This window comes from Balaenoptera ricei, chromosome 7 (genome assembly GCF_028023285.1).
Source record: "Balaenoptera ricei isolate mBalRic1 chromosome 7, mBalRic1.hap2, whole genome shotgun sequence".
NCBI lineage: Eukaryota > Metazoa > Chordata > Mammalia > Artiodactyla > Balaenopteridae > Balaenoptera > Balaenoptera ricei.
The window spans coordinates 109,082,519-109,103,343 of record NC_082645.1 but is presented as its reverse complement, the minus strand read 5'-3'; the positions used below and the strand labels follow the sequence as shown (position 1 = coordinate 109,103,343).

At 39.1% G+C, this 20,825-nt stretch overlaps 1 protein-coding gene across 1 annotated transcript in view; it reads right to left on the bottom strand.

Moving 5' to 3' along the window:
• Positions 1-20,825, bottom strand: part of NYAP2 (neuronal tyrosine-phosphorylated phosphoinositide-3-kinase adaptor 2) — a 244,088-nt gene that overhangs the window by 90,356 nt on the left and 132,907 nt on the right. Inside the window, exon 3 of the mRNA XM_059927443.1 lies at positions 15,179-16,273. Within this exon, the coding sequence (XP_059783426.1) occupies positions 15,179-16,273 (1,095 nt within the window). The remainder of the gene's footprint in view (positions 1-15,178; positions 16,274-20,825) is intronic.

Here is a 20,825-nt window from a genome sequence, read left to right as displayed (position 1 = left end):
AAACCCAGATGTTATTCCTTATTTCTTATGTTAACCAATACTCTTTATTACTCTGATCTCTTGTTTCATAAGTTATCTGGTAGCGAAGTTCTTTGTGGCAAAAGAAATCTGAATGATGAATAATGCCTCAGAGAATTCCGATATCCATTGTTTTGGGTTAGGCTCATGGGTTAAAAGAGGGGAAGGAAATAAGGCAAAAAGAAAAGGAGGAGGAGGAGGAGGAGAGAGCAGTATTTGCAGTACTAGATTCTTTTGTATGCCTCAAACAAAAACCACCTGTCTCCTGAGGGTCACCAGACCCAGTCCATTGGAGTGAATCCAGGATGCCCAGGCTTTTGTGAGCTTCGGAACCTAAGAAACTGTTGTGACATGGGCCAGGAGCGCCAGAATGGCACAATGCAGAGGCAAGGGAGAGAGAAAGCATTTTTGTAAAATGCTAAGTTCTAAATCTGCCTGTCTCCATTACTATCGATATTCATGCCTTTGTACCAATGTGTTTTTAATTGCCAAGTCTTCCCCAAGAAGGTGCCCTCTCCATTAATATACGTACCTCTCATCTTCATTTGAATTATTAGGTTTTATTGCTCGACACTTCAAAATAAAGATTCTAGCACCTGGAATAGTGTCTGGCACAGAGTAGGTATTTTATAAACATTCACTGAATGAATGAAAGACTGAACGAATGCATATACATGGTTAAAACACTTATGCATTAATAGCATCAAAAAGAATAAAATACTTAGGAATAGACTTAACCAAGGAAGTAAAAAACGTACACACGGAACATTACTTCTTCCATCAATTTTACCAGCTCTCCCCACTCTAGCTTAGTATTCTGGAATTTAGTGTGAGGCCAACCCTCCACTTCCATCAGGTTGCACAGCAACTCCTTATGTGGCTGCATGTTAACGCTTGACAGGAACTTATCTGATCTTTAATAGGAGCCCGTCTCCAGATGGAGACCCAGTGTGCTCTTCCATACCCTGAGGACTATTGATCCTCTGACAAGCTGGTTTTGATTCCTGTTCCTATTTCATGCCTTACAATTCAGATCACTAACATACAAGTCTTCAAAAAGTTTTGCTATACACCCTAGGTTCTTACTTTCAAAATTGGACCTTATTCTGGTGGTTTCAGCTTTTCCTTTTGGTGGATTATATTTGAGTGCAAGTGGGTGCCTTTTAGGCCTTTCTTTCCCTTCCTCAGTCCCAGACCTAGGGGTTTCTGTTCATTTGAAGCCACTACAGATGCAACGGACCCAGGAGCTCACAATCTCCCAGGGGCACAAAATGCAGGTCTGGCTTCACTTCTCTGGCTCAATAGCTTTCACGGTCTTCTCTAAGAAGAACTTTTAAAATTAATAAAGAAAGAAAGAATGCTGAAGCCCAAGGAAACATACATTTTACACAACACAGATTATGAGCTGGCCTCCTTAAATGTCAGCTACGCATGAGTCTCTCTAAGTCATCCATTGATTTCACATGGAAGTAGGTCAGGACTGCTTTTAACTGGAGAAGCCTCACGCTGCAGGTTTCATTTAACTATGTGGAGGGAATATTAAATATTGATGTGCAAAGCAGACCTCTGCTTAATTAGCATCTGGATAAAGTCTTTACTAGGAAAGCCATGGAAGTTAATAAAAAATGAGAAAATTGACAATGAAGTCTTTCAACAGCTATTTTTGTGTCTGTAGCCTTTCATTTATGCAAAGTATATGGATGGTCACTTCATGCCTTGCCTATTTATGCTAGTTAATCTGTATTTAGGAGGCTGGCATTCTTCCTCTATCTGGGGTTGCACACGCTTCTATACAAAATTTGAGTGTTTCTTGTTGCTTTTTTCTGATGTTGCATTTTTTCAAATGCTAAACTTCAAATCTGTTTGCATGTTGACTAATCACTTTAAAAGGAAAAGAGATTCTATTTGAATCTGCTTAGAAATGACACTTCCCAAATCATCCCTTTAATGGTCCCTCATCTGCATACTAAATATTTTTTTTATCTTAAGCACTTTGGATCTTTGGCTTCTACCTAATTCATTGGTTAAAGCTTATACCTTTTTTGGAGGCAAGCTTTTTATTTTAAAAGATAAATTTGTAACCAGAAAAAGAAAAAAAAACATTCATTACATTTGAAAAACACATCAACAACCAGTGATATTGCATTTTTTCCTTTGCTGATAAATCATCTTTGACAATCATCTTGCCATATTGCCTGGCCCTTTGTACAATGAGGATGGGCTCTTTGTTCTCAGAGCTGTTCTTTATAGGGTCAGGGAAACTGTGCTCTCTCAGGTGTGATGTCTCTCCACCCTCCAGGCTTAGATATCATCCAGCAACCCAGAAACAGCCTGCCTCCTGAGGGGACATTCTGCCTAGTGCTTTATGCTCTTCGCATCAGGTATGGGATGATCCACTTAAGATGTCAGATCCTTTACCCAAGCCTAACTGAAGAGAGTTGTGCAAACAGTATGGGCTCCCTGGAAATTTAATTCATTTTTGACCTTACTGCATTTTTTTAAATAAAATATTTATTCTTTCCCCAGATATCTAAAAATCAAACGATCACCTCTTACAGTTACACAGCCATTTATATTTTACAAAGTCTTCTCCTGAACCCAATTTTCTTTCATTTTACACAACAATACTCTGAGGTGAATATGAAAAAACTGATACTTGGAGAGTTTGACTTGCCCTAAAAGTGCAGCTGTTCAGTGACAAATCCATCTATTGACCCTACGATATTTGATTCCTGGGTCTTTTCTATTCATTTATATCAGGTGACCCCTCCCAATCTACCTTCCATTATAATGATATATTTTTAAGCTGGTCAAACAAAGGAATTTTAAAAATAGAAAATAGAGATGAAATAGAAATAGAAATGAAGATACTTTCTAATATTCCTTATCTCCTTCTAGAAATTAGACAGTAAATGGGCTCCACTCAGTACCATGTACAATCCAGCTGATAGTTTTCTATCTACAATGTAATATCTTAATACTGTTTCCATAACCATTTACTGAAAATCTATGCTATGCTATTTTTCATGGTCCCTACTCTTATTCTTTTATAAAATATTTAGATTAGATTATAAGTACTTCCTTTCATTTTCCTTGCTGAATGCTACCTGGTTTTATCAATCAGTAACAGGACTGATTTCCTGACTATTTTATGTATATAAAAATCATCTGAACCTGGGTTCTCCATTGATATTCCTTGGAGCAGTTGGTTCCTAAGTACTTTAACTAGTGTTGACCTTGGCATCCTATGCAGAACTCAGATTATTATCAATACCTAGTAATCATGGTAATTCTATTGGACTTGGCTATTAAAAAAATGTTAGCGGTGGAAAAATCAGTAAATCCAAAAATATAAGTTGATTATGTAAAATACAGTCATAGAAACCATGGGTACTTAAATAAAAATATATAGTCTTTGCTCTCAAAAATGTACCATTCAATTGTGGAGGTTGGATACACATTCATTCAATTTAGCCAGTCACTTGATAATTCAAGGAACACTTACTGAACATGTTCTCTGTGCCAGAAAAATGTGCTAGTTGTTGGGGGGAAAAAAAAATAAAGACTTACTACTGTGTCCTGACCATTTAGTTGGAAAGACAAACAGGTAAATGCTAATCACAGCACTGTGTCAGTCACGTGTCCAAAGAGCTTTTTTATGTAAATGGAGGAGCAGCGCTCCCCAAAAAGGAAGCAGAAGGGACAAAGTTCAAAAAGGATTGTTAATAAGGATATCACAATGCATGAGAACCAAGAGAAACGTCTTCAGATGGAGGAATCAACAATGTCTAATGTTTTGTGATGTTTCCTCTTCCAAGAGAGGAAAAGGAAAGGGCCAGAGACCAGTTAGGAAGCCCTATGTGACTCTGGACGGAGCAGAATAGGTCGAAGCCAGGTTGTAGGAAATTAAAGCTGGGACGGGAGACATGAAATGGAGGCAGCAAGTAAACACTCACTTGAATGGTTTGGCCATAAAAAGGAAACGGAAAATCATGGCTGGGTGTAGAGTCAAGAATTTTTTTTTTTCCTGAAACATCAGTGGACAATTTTATTATCATTTATATTTAATGATCATAAATAAAGCATGGTTTAGAAGCCAAAGTGAGTTCTGCAGGCTTCAAGTGAGATTATCACTCAACCAAAGAAGGACCACTCTGAGGCAATGTTTTAATTTCTTAGGTTTGAAATTTCTCTTAGACAAAAGCTCAGTCAAGTTTCTTTGACAAAAGCTTGCCTCATTTTGACATAGCTCTCTTGTTAATCGTCGGTAAGTGGTTAATAACTTATTAATCAGAGAATGAAAGAGGCAACTTTGAGATTCAGAATGTGAATCTGAATGTAAAGAGAATAATACTTTGCTTCAGCTTTGATCCTTCTGTTGGGGGCTGCTAACATCTAAATCCTGTCCCAGCTTCCGAGTTCTTGGAAATCTAGATTTCTTATTTGTGTTATGGGAACAAAAACCACTTTTGAATTATCCACCCATAGCAATGTGTGTGGATCTAGGGTTGGACAATACATGGATGCCCCCAATCTCTACTTTCTGACTCTTTCTATTGTTTTTCTATCCTTTTTCTTTCTTGACTTAATTATATCAGTTCCATCTGTAACAAGGGAATAGATGCAAAACATTTCAAAAGGTGATATTTTATTGAATGCAACTGAAACCTGACCAGAAGAAAATGTAGGGGAAAGTATTCCTTCTACCTTCACTTGTCAGAAGACTATTACAGACTTTTGCATTTGAAATTTTTCCTTTAAGTTCAGCTGTTCTGCGTATACCTGGCTAGGCAGGATATTCTGCTTCAAAATCCATGTTACTAACCCTCCTTCCTCCCCTCTTAGATTCTTTACAGTATTTTTACTCCTTTCATTTGGGAATAGCAATAGCCCAGATTCTTCAGCTGATTGGTTATTCTACCAGGAGTGGAACGTTTAATTAACCTAGCTCCCATCAACTAACAACAATAATGAGTTGGCTTCAACTGAGAAACACCATGCGCCACTAAAGACACTTCATTAAATTCATAATTGCCATCCATTTCCTGAATTCTGAAAACTGATGTTTTTGAAAATTAAAAAAGTTTTCCAAATATTTTATAACTTAAACCCATTTTTACCTGGGAATACATGCATGTAAGACCACCAGTTACGTAACAATAGCTCCCTGGATTTCTGCAGTGCTTTTTCACCAAGGAGGTTAAATGACTTAGTTGAATGTGTTCTTATTCTCTTTACTATTTGAGTTCAATAATGCACAGTGTTAAACAGTAGAATTCCTTCTTTAAAATGTTAGTCTCTATTATTTCTTCTGAAAAAAAAGGCATCTTTCTATCTCCAAATGTTGAGAAATGATCAATTTTCTCAGCTATTCGTTTGTACAGGAACTGGTGACAATTTAACATCTACAAAATGGTCCACATTTAAATGCTTTATGGCTATATTCTTTATATCCTTCCCCTAATAAATCTGCCTAGAATGAGATGGGCATTCCTTTAAACAGGACATTTAAGAACAAAAGCAATGAATTCAGCATTCAGCATAGTTCCTTTTTTGGCTGAATGACTATATTGATTTCAGTGTAGAATTTTCTAAGTCGTAGGATCCGATTTTTTTTTTTATTTAAGAGTCAAACATTTCTCTTATGGCTTTTGTTTCCTCAAGTGCAATAGCCCTCTCAAGTCACTATGCCTATTAATTCAACAAATTCAGTAAATAATTACCACATATCAACTTTGGGGAAGACTGCATTGAGCCAAGTGCTACATGAAAAATAATGATGAAAAGATCTGGCCCTTGATCTCCCTGGCCATGTGTCTCAATGGGGAATAAGACAGAGAAAAAAAAACTCTACAATGGGTCAGGATAAGACACATACCATTACAGATGTATAAAGTGCTCCCAGAGTTTGAAGGAGAGATTATACGTAAACAACAGCACAAAGAAAACTCGATGAAGACGGAGGTGGAATATAAGTGGGGATCCAAGCTTTAGACTTTGTTTTATGGAGTTACTGGGGAAGTCCTTTCAGCAAGGGAGAGCAAGATCAGACAGAAAGCTTCAGAAACAGGAAGTGGTCATTTGTTTGGGGATCTACAGCTCATTCAGTAAACCAAAGATGCATCAAACAACAGAGAAGGAAGAGATTCACAGTTTGAGCACTTAATATTCTCATCTGAAAAGTGAGAAAACTATGGCATTAAGAGATGAACTGACTTATCCAAAGTCTCGAAGCTTCTAAATGGTTGAGCCAAGATGAAAAGCATCTCTTGTGATATCCAGGCCCTGTCCAAGCCTTCTAGATCATATTAAAATGTAGGACAAATGCAAGGAACTATGATATGACTGATAGGAACGCCTTCTACCTAATATTTAATTACTCATAGATGTCAAACTGTTGAAAACACATGATGTCAAATACAAATCAGAAATTGAATTTCCTGTTTGAGGTAATTCAACAGAAGAAAAAGAAATCAGCTCTAGTGTATTGAATACAAACTGAGGAAATCTTGGTTTTAAAAAAAAAATAGACTAGTGTAGCTTTATGTCTGAGTTGAAAATGTTTCTGCATTATTTCAATCTAAAGCAGGGAGGTTCTTCTTAATGGAGAAAATTGCTGATTAAATTGCTGACGAGAAATTGCACTTAAAGATTCAGCAGCCAGAGAATATAAACACGGGGGATAAACACGTCTGCCTGCATCAATCAAAGACAGCTGCAGTCTACCCCCAGAAAGGTGAGCAATTATTTATGAAATTATGTCTTCTTCAGTGATTCTATGTTGCAATCCTAAGAGAAATTGAATGAGGAAAACAGACAATGTCATGGTCCCAATTAACCAAGGAGTCACATGCATTTTCAAAATCAAGGGATTTTACTTATACACTATTTAACCTCATCATCCTGAAAATTTTTTTTAGCTTTAAAAAATAATAATGATTAAATAGGCCAGCATGATCTTGAAGAACTGTGTATGTGTGTGTGTGTGTGTGTGTGTGTTTTAAAGATGGGTGTCTGATTCTGCCAAGTACACATTAACACAAATCTAAAGAGAAAAGAGGTGACGCCAAGAAGCATTTTGCATAGGGCTCTTTTGGAGCTTTTGTTGTTTTACTAGATCAGTTTCTAGGTTAGTGATGCTAGGGGTCTCATTGCCTTTGGGCCCTGGCTGATTTTTTTCTTTTTTTTATGCACGGAGTGTTTTTTTTCCCTTGGGGTAGCCCTGGGCCACCAAGACACTGCTTAGTTATGGACAAGATGCAAGGATCTGTGGACAAAAGCCCTATATCCCTGGAGGACGGATCATCTATTTGGTAGCTCGGTATTGCAAACCTCTCAGACCAAAGGAATGCGCCCATATATCCTTAAGTTATGCTTCAAAGCATTAGGACCACTCACAGTCTCTTTGTCCAGGTCATTTAACTGTGAGGCCCGCTGGGCAGACCACATGCCTTCAGGGGCAGCTCAGAAGCTTGAGGTCCAGAAAATCCCCTCGCAGTGACTAGGATATTCCAAAGTGAATTTCGGAGGGTTTCTGAAAAGGTTTTCCAGTCCCTTCCTAAGTTGATGACGACCATTAAGTGGTCCGTGCTATTTAGGTACAGATCCAGCTTCCTTTTATCCAGCAGATATCTCTGGGAGTGATAACAGTATGAGCCATTAGAGTTTTTGATGGTAACTGGTATATTTTAACGGCAATTGGGAGGGGAAAGAAATTAGGGAGACTGGTCAAGTATAGATAAAGTATCATTAAGACCAGAAACTCTGAAGCCAAATAAACTGGGTCCAAGTCTCATATTTACTCCCTATGTGACCCTGGGTAAGCTGCGCCTCAGTTTCTCCCATCTTTAAAATAGCAGCGTTAATATCACCTGCTTCCACGTGTTGCTATGAGGGTGGAATATGAGCAAAATGCTTAGAACTGTGTCTGGCATAGAGTAAATGGCATAAAAGTAAGTACTGATATATGCTCCTATTGTTATGGGAGCATTCTGAAGGAAAAGCTTGGGGCTGCATTCTTTCCCCAGGGCCTTACCACTACTTCTTGGATGAATTCCACCCTGGGCTTAGTTGGACTTGAAATTGTTTCTGAGGCAAACCTGTTTGCGGCAGAAGCATTTTCCAAGAATCTCATCACCTCATTTCCCCATTAGCATTGTCAGCTCTAACCACTGAGGCCCTTGGCCCAGTCACGACAGTTAGACCTCCTCCTTGCTTTCATTATTCCTTCCAGCATCCCACAAGGAAGACTCCCATTCTCTTGTATTGCTCTCCGGCATTGGCTAGATCATGGGGCCGGGTATCCTCTCTCAACAGCACGCCCTTGTTCTGCATCATGGCTCCGTGTGGGGGCTCCACCCTGCTCTGGCTAGTCCTCCCACTTAAATGACTGGACCCATCTAAACAGACCTCTGGGGAAAAAACTGCTGTTGGCCTGAGGCTCAAGTTCCCCTGCCTGTCTGAAAAACAGAAACAACTCCTGCATGAAGTAGTTCTTACCAGTGGTTCTCAAATTTAAGTTTTGAGAAATTCTGATGAAGTAAATGACACAGACCTAGCATGACTAAGAGGAAGGTTATAAGTAAGAACAAGAATGGACATTATTCACACATTGCCCACCATGTGATACAATGTTAACCTCTCAAGGTCTCCGGAAGAATCTTGAGGTAGTGAAATACTTTTCCCTGCTGATCCAACCAGATGACCCTGAGGGTTTTTTTGCAAGTTGCCAACTAATCAGTAGCTAACTTAAGGAAAGAAAAACAACATTCACTCATTTCAGGTTATCTGGGTTTTAGTTTTTCCCCCTTCCTCTTCTTTCCCTTATACAAATTCTGTTTTTGACTTTGTTAGATGAAAGCAATGTGTTATAGGCTTCTCTTGCACACAAGTAAATGGTGTTGCTAATATTTAGCCGTATACCCCTGAGTTACTGTTAGATAATAGGCATAAATACTCCTGGGGATTGCCCTTAAAAAGTCAGGATCCCAGGTCCAACCTCCAGGATTTCTCATTGAACAGGTCAGTCTATGATAAAGCCCAGGAATATGTATTTTTAACAATAGGCAGGTGAATATAATGCAGGAGGTCCTTTGCCCGCTGTAGTTTGTTGTTTTTGGTTTTTAAATTTTTTTTTTTTTTTTTTGGGCTGCATTGGGTCATTTTTGCTGCCCGTGGGCTTTCTCTAGTTGCGGCTAGCGAGAGGGGGCTATTCTTCTCTGCGGTGCGCAAGCTTCTCATTGCAGTGGCTTCTCTTGGTGGAGCACGGGCTCTAGGCGCGCGGGCTCAGTAGTTGTGGTGCTCTGACTTAGTTACTCCGCGGCATGTTGGATCTTCCCCGACCAGGGCTCGAACCCTTATCCCCTGCATTGGCAGGCAGATTCTTAACCACTGCGCCACCAGGGAAGTCCCGCCCACTTTGCTTTGAATGACCCAAGGATCTTCCCTGGAGCATGTCCCCAGCGTCCTGGCCTGAGAGCACCTCATAACCCAGGTGCAGGCTCAATTTTCCTTCTGAGCTACTAGAAGGAGTCTTGCTAAGGCAGAAACCAGTCTGAGGCCACAGTGTGGGACTCAGCAGGAAGGCAAGCAATAAACAGCAGGAAAAGAACCTGACAAGTGTCATGGTTTTATTTAAGAAATTTAGCAGAACCTATAGGCCTTGGTCTTGCCAGGCCTTCTGGAATCCTCCTTGTCATATCCTCTGAGATCTCTTCAGTTATTCTGGGTGTAGCTCAACTCCTAAATGCCTTTGAAGGATCTGTGTGTCCCAGAGGTTCAATATCCTGCCTCCCCCCAACTCTGGCCAGGTGGCTTCTACACCACACGCCCAGAAGTTCTGCTCAAAGTCAACATGCTTGGCAGTGGGCAGTCACGGGCTGAAGGCTCACCCATTCCCCACAGCAAATGAAAGAGCCAGACTCCTGGGTTCTCTTCCCTGCCCATCCCCTTTGCTTCTCTGTCCTACCCACTCCTTGTCAGTCTCTGCTTTCATAAGAATAAAAAGGGGAGAAAATAAAGTCCTTAGCTAGTGCGCTTGCTAGATTTTACTGAAAAAAATGATTTTCAATAGGTTAAACAAAAAGTGTAAGTTCTCCTAAAATAAAGTAACATTTGTTCCATGTTTCCCAGGACAGCTTAGTTCTTGGGAAGTGGATATCCCTGACCATCTCAGACATGGATCCAAGAACGTCATCCAAGACTTAGTAAATGGATTCAAGTGGCCTTTGGAAGTCACAAAGTCCCTACCCTGAAGTCACACACTTGAGTTAGATGAGAGGCTCCACAGACAAGTTTGGGTATCTGGTTTCTTGGTCCACAACTGATTAATGGTGTGATAATACAATACAATAAGGAAAAGCGTGAAAGGAGACTAGGAAAGAAGGGGAGGGTGCATCAATAGAACTACCTGGGAGGCAGGAAAACCACGAGCAATAGACAGAAGAATTTAAGTGAACTTAAATGGTAGAGCTGTAGAGGGCTAGTCAGCTATACAACCTCAAAGAGCCCTCCTGAGGACACCCCGGTATCACAGTTAATCTATCAATGCTGTCACTGCTACTAAAAATGACAGGACAATCATAGCCACCCCTGTGTGAGGCCTCCCCTGTTCAGGTCACCTTGATGGACACTTCATGTGCGCTAGCACATAGTACACACACAGTGACGATCACAACAGTGACCCTGAATCATCAAGACGGCTACGTGATGTTAGCATACCCTTCCTTTTCCCCAAAAGTGGGATACTATACACATACAGAAATGTGTTTCAAGAGATTTCCTTCCAAAATCATTGTTTTTTCAATTTAAAATTATTTTTTAATTAAATTAGTAAGAGTAAGTTGGATCAGTTGCTTCACCAGCAATGCCTAATATTTTAGGCATCGCTGGACCTCAAGTTACATGAAAACTGAGACAAGTATGTGTGTGAGGGCATGGGGGGCATGGGGTAATTTTTTGGTTTTATTTTGTTTGTTTGATGGTTGCTTTGGGTTGTTGTCTTTGTGTTTGGTTTTTGTCGCTCCTGTTGTTTTTTAAGAAAGTGAATGGAAAGGCAAAGTTTACATCTGATTCCCAACTGTGTTTCATCAGACCTATAGGACACATTTATATCTATAATTGTAAAAATGTAACATAACACCTCAAAGTCTTAAATAGGAGTCTTTTTAAAGGGCAGAAAGATTTAACAGCAGAAAATTGTGTATCTCCATTAATGTGGAATATTATTGAGTATGATGAAGGTCTTTGGCAATGCCAACCTACCATTTATATATATATATATATATATATATATATATATATGGCAATACCAGATGAGTGAGCTTGCATCTTTTTTTTTTCCTTTGATCCTTCTTTGGTCCTACTGTGTTTTGGTGCTTCTTCTCTGGTTCTCTGTGTACCTTTGTATGTGCTTCGTATGTTGACACCTATATTAGTTTATATGTCCATTTGACCTGATGTGTGCATTGTGTGTGTGTGTATTTTTCTTGGTGCCTCAGTTTTTTAATTAGTCTTTTCTCTTTGATGTTTCATGTTTCTTTCTTTTTTTAATTTTCTCTTTACATTTTTCCACTTTTAACTTTTCTATCACATTCTCTCAAGTATATTATAAAATTTAATTATATCCTTCATTATGCCTTGTACATTTTCATAGAAATATACATTCATGCATTTATATTAAATAGAGGCTAAACTTTATTTTTAAACTATTTCTTATTTGACGGGATGAAAGAGTTTTTTCTCACTTGATTCTGGCTAATAATTTCTATGATTCATGGCTCTTGATTTATTAAAATAAAATAATTTCATGGCCCATTCATGACTTAGGTATTCTAAAGATTCCAATCAAAGGACATATAAAATAAAAATGTGTAAAAGGAAGATAAAAATGAGAGATAGAACATTATCATTTGAGTCTCCAAATTCACCACAAAACATATTTGTACTTCACCTACTTCTCATATAGACACAGAAATTTACAGCAATAAAATACAAGTTAATCACTTCTTACATGCCTTATGTCCTCTATCTCTCTGCACAAATTTAAAAAATATTAATAATAACCAATTCAACTAAATTTATTATTGTTAGTATACTCATATACAGTTAAACATAATAATGTCACATCAACTAGGAAAAACATGCTTCCTAGAACAATTAATATGGAGGCTGTATTTAGAAAATGGTGAAGCAAAATGAAATTGATTCATGGTCTACCACTATTGTCTTATTTTATCTCTTTCCTATTTTGCAACCCCCATCAATAATTATAAGCCTTTACGATATGAAATTATTAAATTAGGTGTATCTTTTATAGATTATTAAAAATAAAAGTTGAAGGGATAAATTTTATTTGACATAGGTTTTTAAATTAAAGTGGAAATATTATATTTGCTTTGAATTGAATACCAGAAAACTTGAAAAATTGACATTTCCAGTAAATCTAGAGTGGTATGGAGCACAGAAATACCAGTCTTACTTTTATCTCTGAAATATAAAAAAAATGCCAAATGTGACTCAGGGGTCATGAATGTTATACTACTTCATATCACTTATCTTGTCCCTTTGTTATCAGCAGGTGTCTACGAATCCTATCTGTCAAGAGTGGAGGGGATAGTTGTATCACTTAGTGTACTGCAGCAGTAGTTGTAGGTTAACTTTCAATTATCAACAATTTTGGATCTACATTTTGGATTACAGGAAGATTCTGAGAGCCCCTATGATTTTCTTAACATCAGATAGTGTTTTTCTATTTTCTTCCAGAATCAAAAGTAAATGGCATTGGCTTATTCATTAGAAACACTATGTGCATTTTTCCTCCCTTCCATTTGTGTAAAGTAAAATATTGGAATTCATGAAACCCAGGGCATGACCTTCCTCTGAAGGGCTGATACACAGTTAATAGCACATGGGAAGGAATTTAATCCTTGGATCCCTAAAAAGCTATAAAGAACCTAGATCACTTCTCCATGTACAAGCTTGGTTTTAGAAGCACATAAAGCTCATTTTGGAGTCGAATGGAGAAGTCTGTGACATATAGCACATAGACTGATTCTAACAGATGGATTTTTCTTGAAATAACTTCATTAGTTAATCACTTTTTTTTAACATATACTTTTTCTAGCTAACTGGTATAGCTGCCAGCTGGAGCTGCTAAGAATCCTCCAAAGAAACTGGTAGGTAGGGAGAATATTGGCTAATTTCACCAATTCTTGGATGAAACTTCTAATAATTTCATACTAACCATTACCTATTTTGAGAGTAAAATCTTTTCCTTTATTTTTTTTCAACTTTTTCCAAAAACCTTACTCGATCTGAGTTTAAACCAAATCAATCATATGGAAAAAACTTTCAATTTTAATAAATTGTCTAGATCAGAGTTTCCCATACTTGACGCTATTGACATTGTGGATGAGATAATCCTTTTTTTTCTGTTCTTTGCTTTTTTTTTTTTTAATTTTTGTAGCAGGTTGTCCTGTGCATTGTAGGCTGTTGAGGAGCATCCCTGGTCTGTACCCACTTGATGTCAGTAGCACCCCCAGTTGTGACAACCAAAGATGTCTCCAGCCACTGCTGAATGTCCCTGGGGGCAAAATCACCCCAGCTGAGAACCACCACTCTAGAAATAGGAGGTTCCTAGTTTTAATTCAATTTTTAACATAATTTTAAAAATATTTTAATGTATTCATGTATGTATTTAATTCGAGTTATGTCTAAAATATGAGAAGTTTTTGCCTTTCAGTCAGGTAAATGAAATGTTTTTATTGGGGAGGGAGGGAGTAGAATTATTTAAGTGGTTAATGCTTTCATAAATCTCTCTGGTTAAAGAGAAAAAAAGACAAGATAAATGGCTTTTAACTACCAATGAATATTAATTATCTAAGGAGTGTCATCATCATCTTCCTCAGACATGTTGAAGAGTTCTTTTCCTTTAAAGAAGGTACTCAATGTAACTGTATGAGTAGAATAATAAAATCCTGTGGTGGGATCATTTGAGATGTAAGTGATTAATTTTCAGCTTAGGTGCGTGCCCCAAGGCATTTTTAAATAAAGGAAAGCTGTGTAATTTAATGAAATGAACATTGAGAAAACTGGGATCTGTTTTGACTTTACAATATCATTAGGCAGTGATTTGGGGCTCACAAAAGGATTAGCCATTCAGATAGAGACATTCCCTGGCCTTTGAAATTCAGGGGTACATATAATGTTCCCCTCCTATTTATGACTTAGTGATCTTTCAGTAATTTACATATTGATGGATATAGGAAGAGTACCATGGGAATAAGATGCTAATTACCAACGGTTTTAAAAGGGAAATAGTGAGCCTATTCTAGCTTGGCAGAAAGGTAAGAATGTAACAACATGAAGTATGTGGAGAGAATCATTCATTGTTTTTTAAAAAAGTAATGATTCTATTCGAATTGCTTTCTTTGCAGCAAAGGCTTTCTAATACAGATTTGCTCAAGCAGGCTTTTAATACAAGATAATTTTAACACTTAACCAATTCCATGTTTGAATGTATAATTTCCCCCCCAAATCGAGACATGTACCTAAAAATTTTATAGTGATCTGTTTTCTTTGTTAGTTTCCCAGAGCCCCTGAAGAATTTAGATCTTACACTTTATTTTAAATTTAAAACTGATTCTTTTTAATATGTTATATTGTGCAGACCATCACTTTTAGTTCTCTCAGAATGTACTATTTCCTAGTTTTTTTTTTTTTTTTTTTTTGGTGCCTTAAAAGTATGACACAAATTTATTGCTTTACAATTCTAGAAGGCAGAAGTCTGACATGGGTTTCACTTGCCTAAAATGAAGCCTGTAGGCCGGGCTGCCATTCGTTCTGAAGGCTCTAGGGGAGAATTTGTTCCCTTGACTATTCAATCTTCTAGAGGTTTCCTGATTTCTTGGCTCAGGGCCCCCTCGTCCATCTTCAAAACCCGGAGGGTAGCATCTTCAACCCTCTGACTCAGACTGCCCTGCCTCTGTCTTTCGCTTTTAAGGACCCATGAGAACGCACTATTTCCTTTGATATGGCGAAAGCAAAATCACACATCTTGAGACTTCAACTAAAAGGACCAAATATCACTACTACGTGCCTTATCTGTACATCACGGGGTTCACTGCCCTCAAGTCACAAAGGAAAGCGTCTGTGCACTTACTTTCGGCAGGTTCTTTAGGGCGGCGGCCGCTGGACGACTTCCTCAGCAGGCTGCGTCCCGAGGTAAAGAGGCTGGTTAGTTCTTCCAAAGGACTCGTGGGAGTTCTGGACCGGGAGCCGCTCGGAGCCGACCCGTAGGTACTGACCGAGGCATTGACCATCTTGCTCCCATCTTGCGACACCGGTCTGGGGGCCAAATGAGGCACTGATGGAGAGCTCCTGGAGAGGCTGCCTGAATGTACGGCGTCGTAGGGCGGGGGCCTTTTGAGGCTGAGCGGGGTCAGGGACCTGCCCATGCTGACGGGTGACGGGGAGGCGGAGTGACTTTTGGGGTAGCCGTGGGGAGACTGCGTTCGGTATAGAGTGGAAGGCGGGGGAGGGGACGAGGAGAGAACCGAGGCCGCAGGAACGGGTCCCAGGGCTCCGGCCTGGTCTTTCTCCAGTTTAGGGTGGCCGGAGGCCTGAGACGGCAAGGAGGATGGCGACGCCCCGGCCTGCTGTTTCATATAAGACACGTTTTCCAGCACAGGAAGCTTTGTGACCTCCAGGGGGGTGAGCGGAGACTCGTCAGAGTTGGGGGAGCACTGCACAGGGGCCGGGGGGAACACCAGCAGCGGGGGTCTATGAGAAAGCAGGTTGGGAAAGGGCGGAGGGATGTCACAGAGCAAACCCTTTGGGGTACATGGCACTGAGGACTTGGCCAAGTCCAAGTCAGGCACCGTGGGAGTAGCACACTGCGAAGAACAACTGTGATGGTCAAGGTCACACTTTGAGTCTTGGCCTAAGTCGTCAAAAATGGGGTATTTCATTTCTTCGTAGACGGCCTCACTCTGGTCGTCATCGTCTTTCCGGAAGTCTCTGAGGATGTTCCCCACCATCTCAATGTACACGGGTTCTTCCTCCTCGGGGTCCCCTGAGGGGCTGCTGACCTGGGAGAGGGAGGAGTCCCGAGGGAGTGAGGTCCTCCGGGGCACGTGCTTCTTGATATACGTTTCGTCAAAAGATGCGCTGAGCTGAGTGTCTGGATTCCGTTTTGGTTTTGGAGGAGGAACCTTCTTTGAATATTCATCACTGTGGGGTCTTGGTTTGGCTGACACTAAAAGAAGAAGGAGAAAAAAAAACACATAAAATAGATGAGTACAATAGGAAAGCTTTCAACTATGACTTTCAGGTGGATTTACTACTCTAAACATTTGAGGGGAGGGCTAATGCTTCGTTTCAAGCTGGAGACGTAGACTACAAATCCAACAAAAGTCAAACATTTCCATATTTAGAAAACTATAATGCAAGAACAGTAGTAATATGTATCTTCAAACTAATATAAATAATCCAACACTGATAAATGCATTAAGACCAGGACTTATTCATCCCTCTGTCTTAGAATTCCTAAATAGAAACTTCAGATGACACAATTGGATAAAAACAATCACACGTTTCATAAAAATCAACTTCTAAGAATTCAGCAACAAAGAAACTTAGGGGAAAAAATCTAGAGTTTCTATTAGTACAAATGGTTACAAAAATACCATGGGGAGTTAGCCCTTTAAATGATGTGGCTATTACACATGATCACATCTTGCTTTTATTTGGGATAAAAATGTTCCAGCCTGCTAGACTTAATCTCTGTCTTGGTTCAGATAAATAACTTTTATACAAATGGGTCTGATACTTCAAGGGAAATTGATGTGAACATTTTATGAGGCTAGACAAGTTAATCTCCAAATCTCCAGGTATTGTTGATTATGGTGTATTTGTCTGTTTTAGTTCATAAGATATCTTATGATATCCCAAATGCTGTCTTGGAATGAATTTATTGCCCTGACACATCAGAACCCCCTAGAGAGTTTTACAAGAGAATAATCCAGAGAATGATGTTTAAGCTTCAAGAATAACTTCTGGAAACTTACACAGATATGCATACAAGTACACCCCACAGCCTACGGGAAGCCCCCCCTTGTAATGGAACATAAACTTCTGACTCCATCTAGTAGGCTGGAACAGGCTGGCGACGTGTCTGTGACTGCAATCAATTGTTTAGCATGCAGGGAAAGTACTGGAGTCTTGGTGTTATCTCATTATCTCATTGTGCTGATATATGATTACAATGATTATCATTTTTATGCAATGTGGCAGAATGTAGTTGCTTGTGGTAAGTGGTAGCATATAATGTAAGTTGACGGTATAGCTTATAGGTGTACACCTATGAGAAAAGAACAGCCTTCTCTATAATTTGCAGCTTGAAGGGAGGGGAGGTCTCAAGGCACAAACCAGGAAACACCCTAAATTTTCTGGGTCTTTTTTTCAACTAGCAAAACTTATGACACGGGAGCTTTTCTAAAACTTACTATAGGAGAAGCAAGTGCTTAAAGATTAGTTAGGTGGCTGCTTTATGCATCAATCATGCCTTCAGAGAAAGAGAACCCATCAAATATTCTAGCAGTGGCTATATCTTTTGCTTTTCTAGGTCATTCCTGCTTTCAAATATTCTGCTCCATTGTACCCATGATGATGGTTTCACTCACTACAATCAAGCAGCTTGTTGAAGGGAAGTTTCTTAATGTATGTCGACTTTTCCTTAACTTACAATAGGAAAAAACTAGATGCCATTTTACAAGGGGATGATACAGCAGTAGAGCCTTTTAGTGTCAAAAGGGAAAAGCCTAGGGACATAATGGAATGAAAACTATCCGGATAATTCTTTAGGCGGGACCCAAAGTGACCAATAGCTCCTCTCTATATCTCCTTCTGGTCATAAATTTTTATTGGTTTTGAAATCTACCATGCATGTTAATTTTCATATGATTCAAATAAGTCATCAGATTACATACAAAAATCGGAGCCCAAATAAAGTAAACCCATAAATTAATGAGTGAGATTGACTTAGAACTGGAGGGAGTTTGAAAGAGCCAGGACTTAGAACAAAAATCCATCCAGATTATTCTTCTGAAGCTTGTTTCCTGCCATGCTCCACCTCAGTGTGTCATCCTAGGCTAAGTAACTCACACTCTAGGAATATCTGCCACTGACTATTGAGTTCTAGGAGCTGGATGGTGTGGGAAGTAGCAAGGTGTTCTGTAAATGGAGAGTTAACCTAAAGCTAGGAATGAATGTGTGTCCATGAGATGGATAACTTCATTATATGCTTAAAATCATACTTAGAATAAGATTTTCATTTTTTTCAGGTTCCTAAATTATAATTCACTGCCTTTTTCTTTGACCCTTCCCTAAACATAGACTTGGGTTGTTGTACGGACAGAAATAACAGGACAGGCAGAGCCCAAGCCTAGGTAGCAACACTGCATTGAGGGAAGACCATAACCCAGGATTCCCAGGAAGCTAGAGATCAGTGGTAGAGCTGAGAGTGACATGATATTCAGGGAAGCAGCAGCCTCTTCCCTGGAACCAACATCCCTCTTCCCACATAGATTAGAAGACGGCCTTTGGAATAGGCAAGACCAATGTTTGGGTTGTGCTCAGAATATGCAACTTTGTTTGCCAAAAGATCAGAAAAAAATGAAATAAAGACCCGCCCTATCTATGAAATGTGGAAGAAAGAAAAAGGCTCTATTCTAGAACACAACATAGTTAGAATTAAGGTAACTATTCATTATGGAGAAATTTCGAAAATTTATTTGTACTGTTAGGACAACTTCAGTACCAAACCAAGTACAGGTATTATCTGATGAGGGGGATTAAGTATAATATGTGACTCTTATGATGACTCTGAGGTAATCAAAATTGACAGTTGCTATGGACTGAACTGTGTCCCCTCCACAAATTCATATGTTGAAGTCCTAACCCCCAATGTGATGTTATTTGGAGGTAGATCCTTTGAGAGATAATTGGGTCATGAGGTCATGAGGGCTGGGTCCTCATGATGGATGAGATTAGTGCCCTTATAAGAGGAGTCACTGGGGTATCTTTGTTGTCTTATTCTCTCCACCCTGTGAGGACATAGTGAGAAGGTTGCCATCTGCAAGGCAGGAAGAGAATTCTCACCAGAAACTGACTATGTTGGCACCTTGATCTTGGACTTCTGGCCTCAAGAACTATGAGAAAATAAATGTCTGTTGTTTAAGCCACCCAGCCTGTGGAATTTTGTTATGTCAGCTTGAGATGACATAGACAAGAGAATACTGATTGAGCCCTATGTAAAGACCCTATAAAGCTAACTCCTGAGCACCCACTTTTTCATCCTCTGGCACTGTAATACTTTAATAAGCTTTGCTACTTGAAGAATTAATTTAACTCTTTCCCAGTCTTTTAAATGTAACTCACACCCTCCCTTGCCCGATACCTCCTCACCCCCTGAAGCCATATCACAGAGAGCATATTACAGCTGAATACAGAGATGCTGATCCCAGGTGCACCCAGGAGCATCCTTCCACCACACTGCCTGTTATTCTGATTCTTCTTGATCTGATGCTCCAACTTCTGATTTGTGCCAAGGCACGTGTCATGCTATTTAATTAGACCCATTTTCTAGATGCTCTTTGTTTTCTATTGTTGTTTGCTTTGGCATATAGACTCCCTGCTCCACTAGGTTTTGTAGGTTCTGCTGCCCACCATCAGAAGCAATTCTCCCGCCAACCTTGCCCAGCAAATCCTTCATTATCTGGGCAAGCTTCTTCCCTCTCCCCTTCCCTGTGTGGTGAAAAGAGCCAAATGCAGGCAGAGTCATATAATTCAAACACATTTTGTTTCCTGCTCCTCTTCCTTTGTATGAATCCAAATTTAAAATGAGAGAACTGAGGATTATTTAGTGAGTAAAGCAATAAGTAAATTACAGCCAATCAGGATGAATAAACAGATTCATTCCTTCAATATTGGGAGACTTTTCTTCCAGGCAATGTCTGGTTCCCATTCCACATCCTCCTTGCAATCTCATGGTTCTCTCTGAAAAGTCAGAGGAGGGAATAATTTCATCTCTAATGAACTGATTTTTCTCTGCATTTGGGACATCATCTGGTTTCACCTTATTCCATGTATTGAGTAAATATGAAATTTTGTTTCAACTGTCATATCTGCTTTGTTTGTTTTTTGTTTACCCAAATAAGAAAAAGTCTGAAATTTTTAGCAACTTTGCCCCATGATTTAGTCTAGTTTAACATCACCCTGGGGAATTAAAAATTAAGGAAAAACTCATGTTTCAAAAGTTATTTCTTTAGAAGGTGCTTAAAAATAGTCTTGATCTACATACATAGATGCTCAACTACTGCTAATAAAAGACAGTAAAAATTGCATTCCAAATTTCAACACTTAACCAAATTCAACCACAATAAAAAGGTGATTTTTATTGCTCTTGAATGAATTTTAAATCATTACTAATAAGTCCAAAGATAGAAGCAATAATCTCTGTTCAGCTCCAGACACAAATTTCATGCTTAAAATAGTATAATGACAGTAGCATTGAATAAGCAGAAAGTGACATTTTTGAAATGAAATATCTGAGCACAAAGGTAATGCATGGCTTTCAGTCATGCCCAGATGATCTGTCTTTCAGAGTTAATTTTGGAAATCTGCCATGTCCCTTGTCAAGCTATTCTTCTGAAATAATATTTTCCATATTAAAAAAAAAGTGTAATGTAAAACCAGGCTTTGGTGTCTGTAAATGTTCTTGACCCAAGAAGTGAAAAAGGAGACAACAT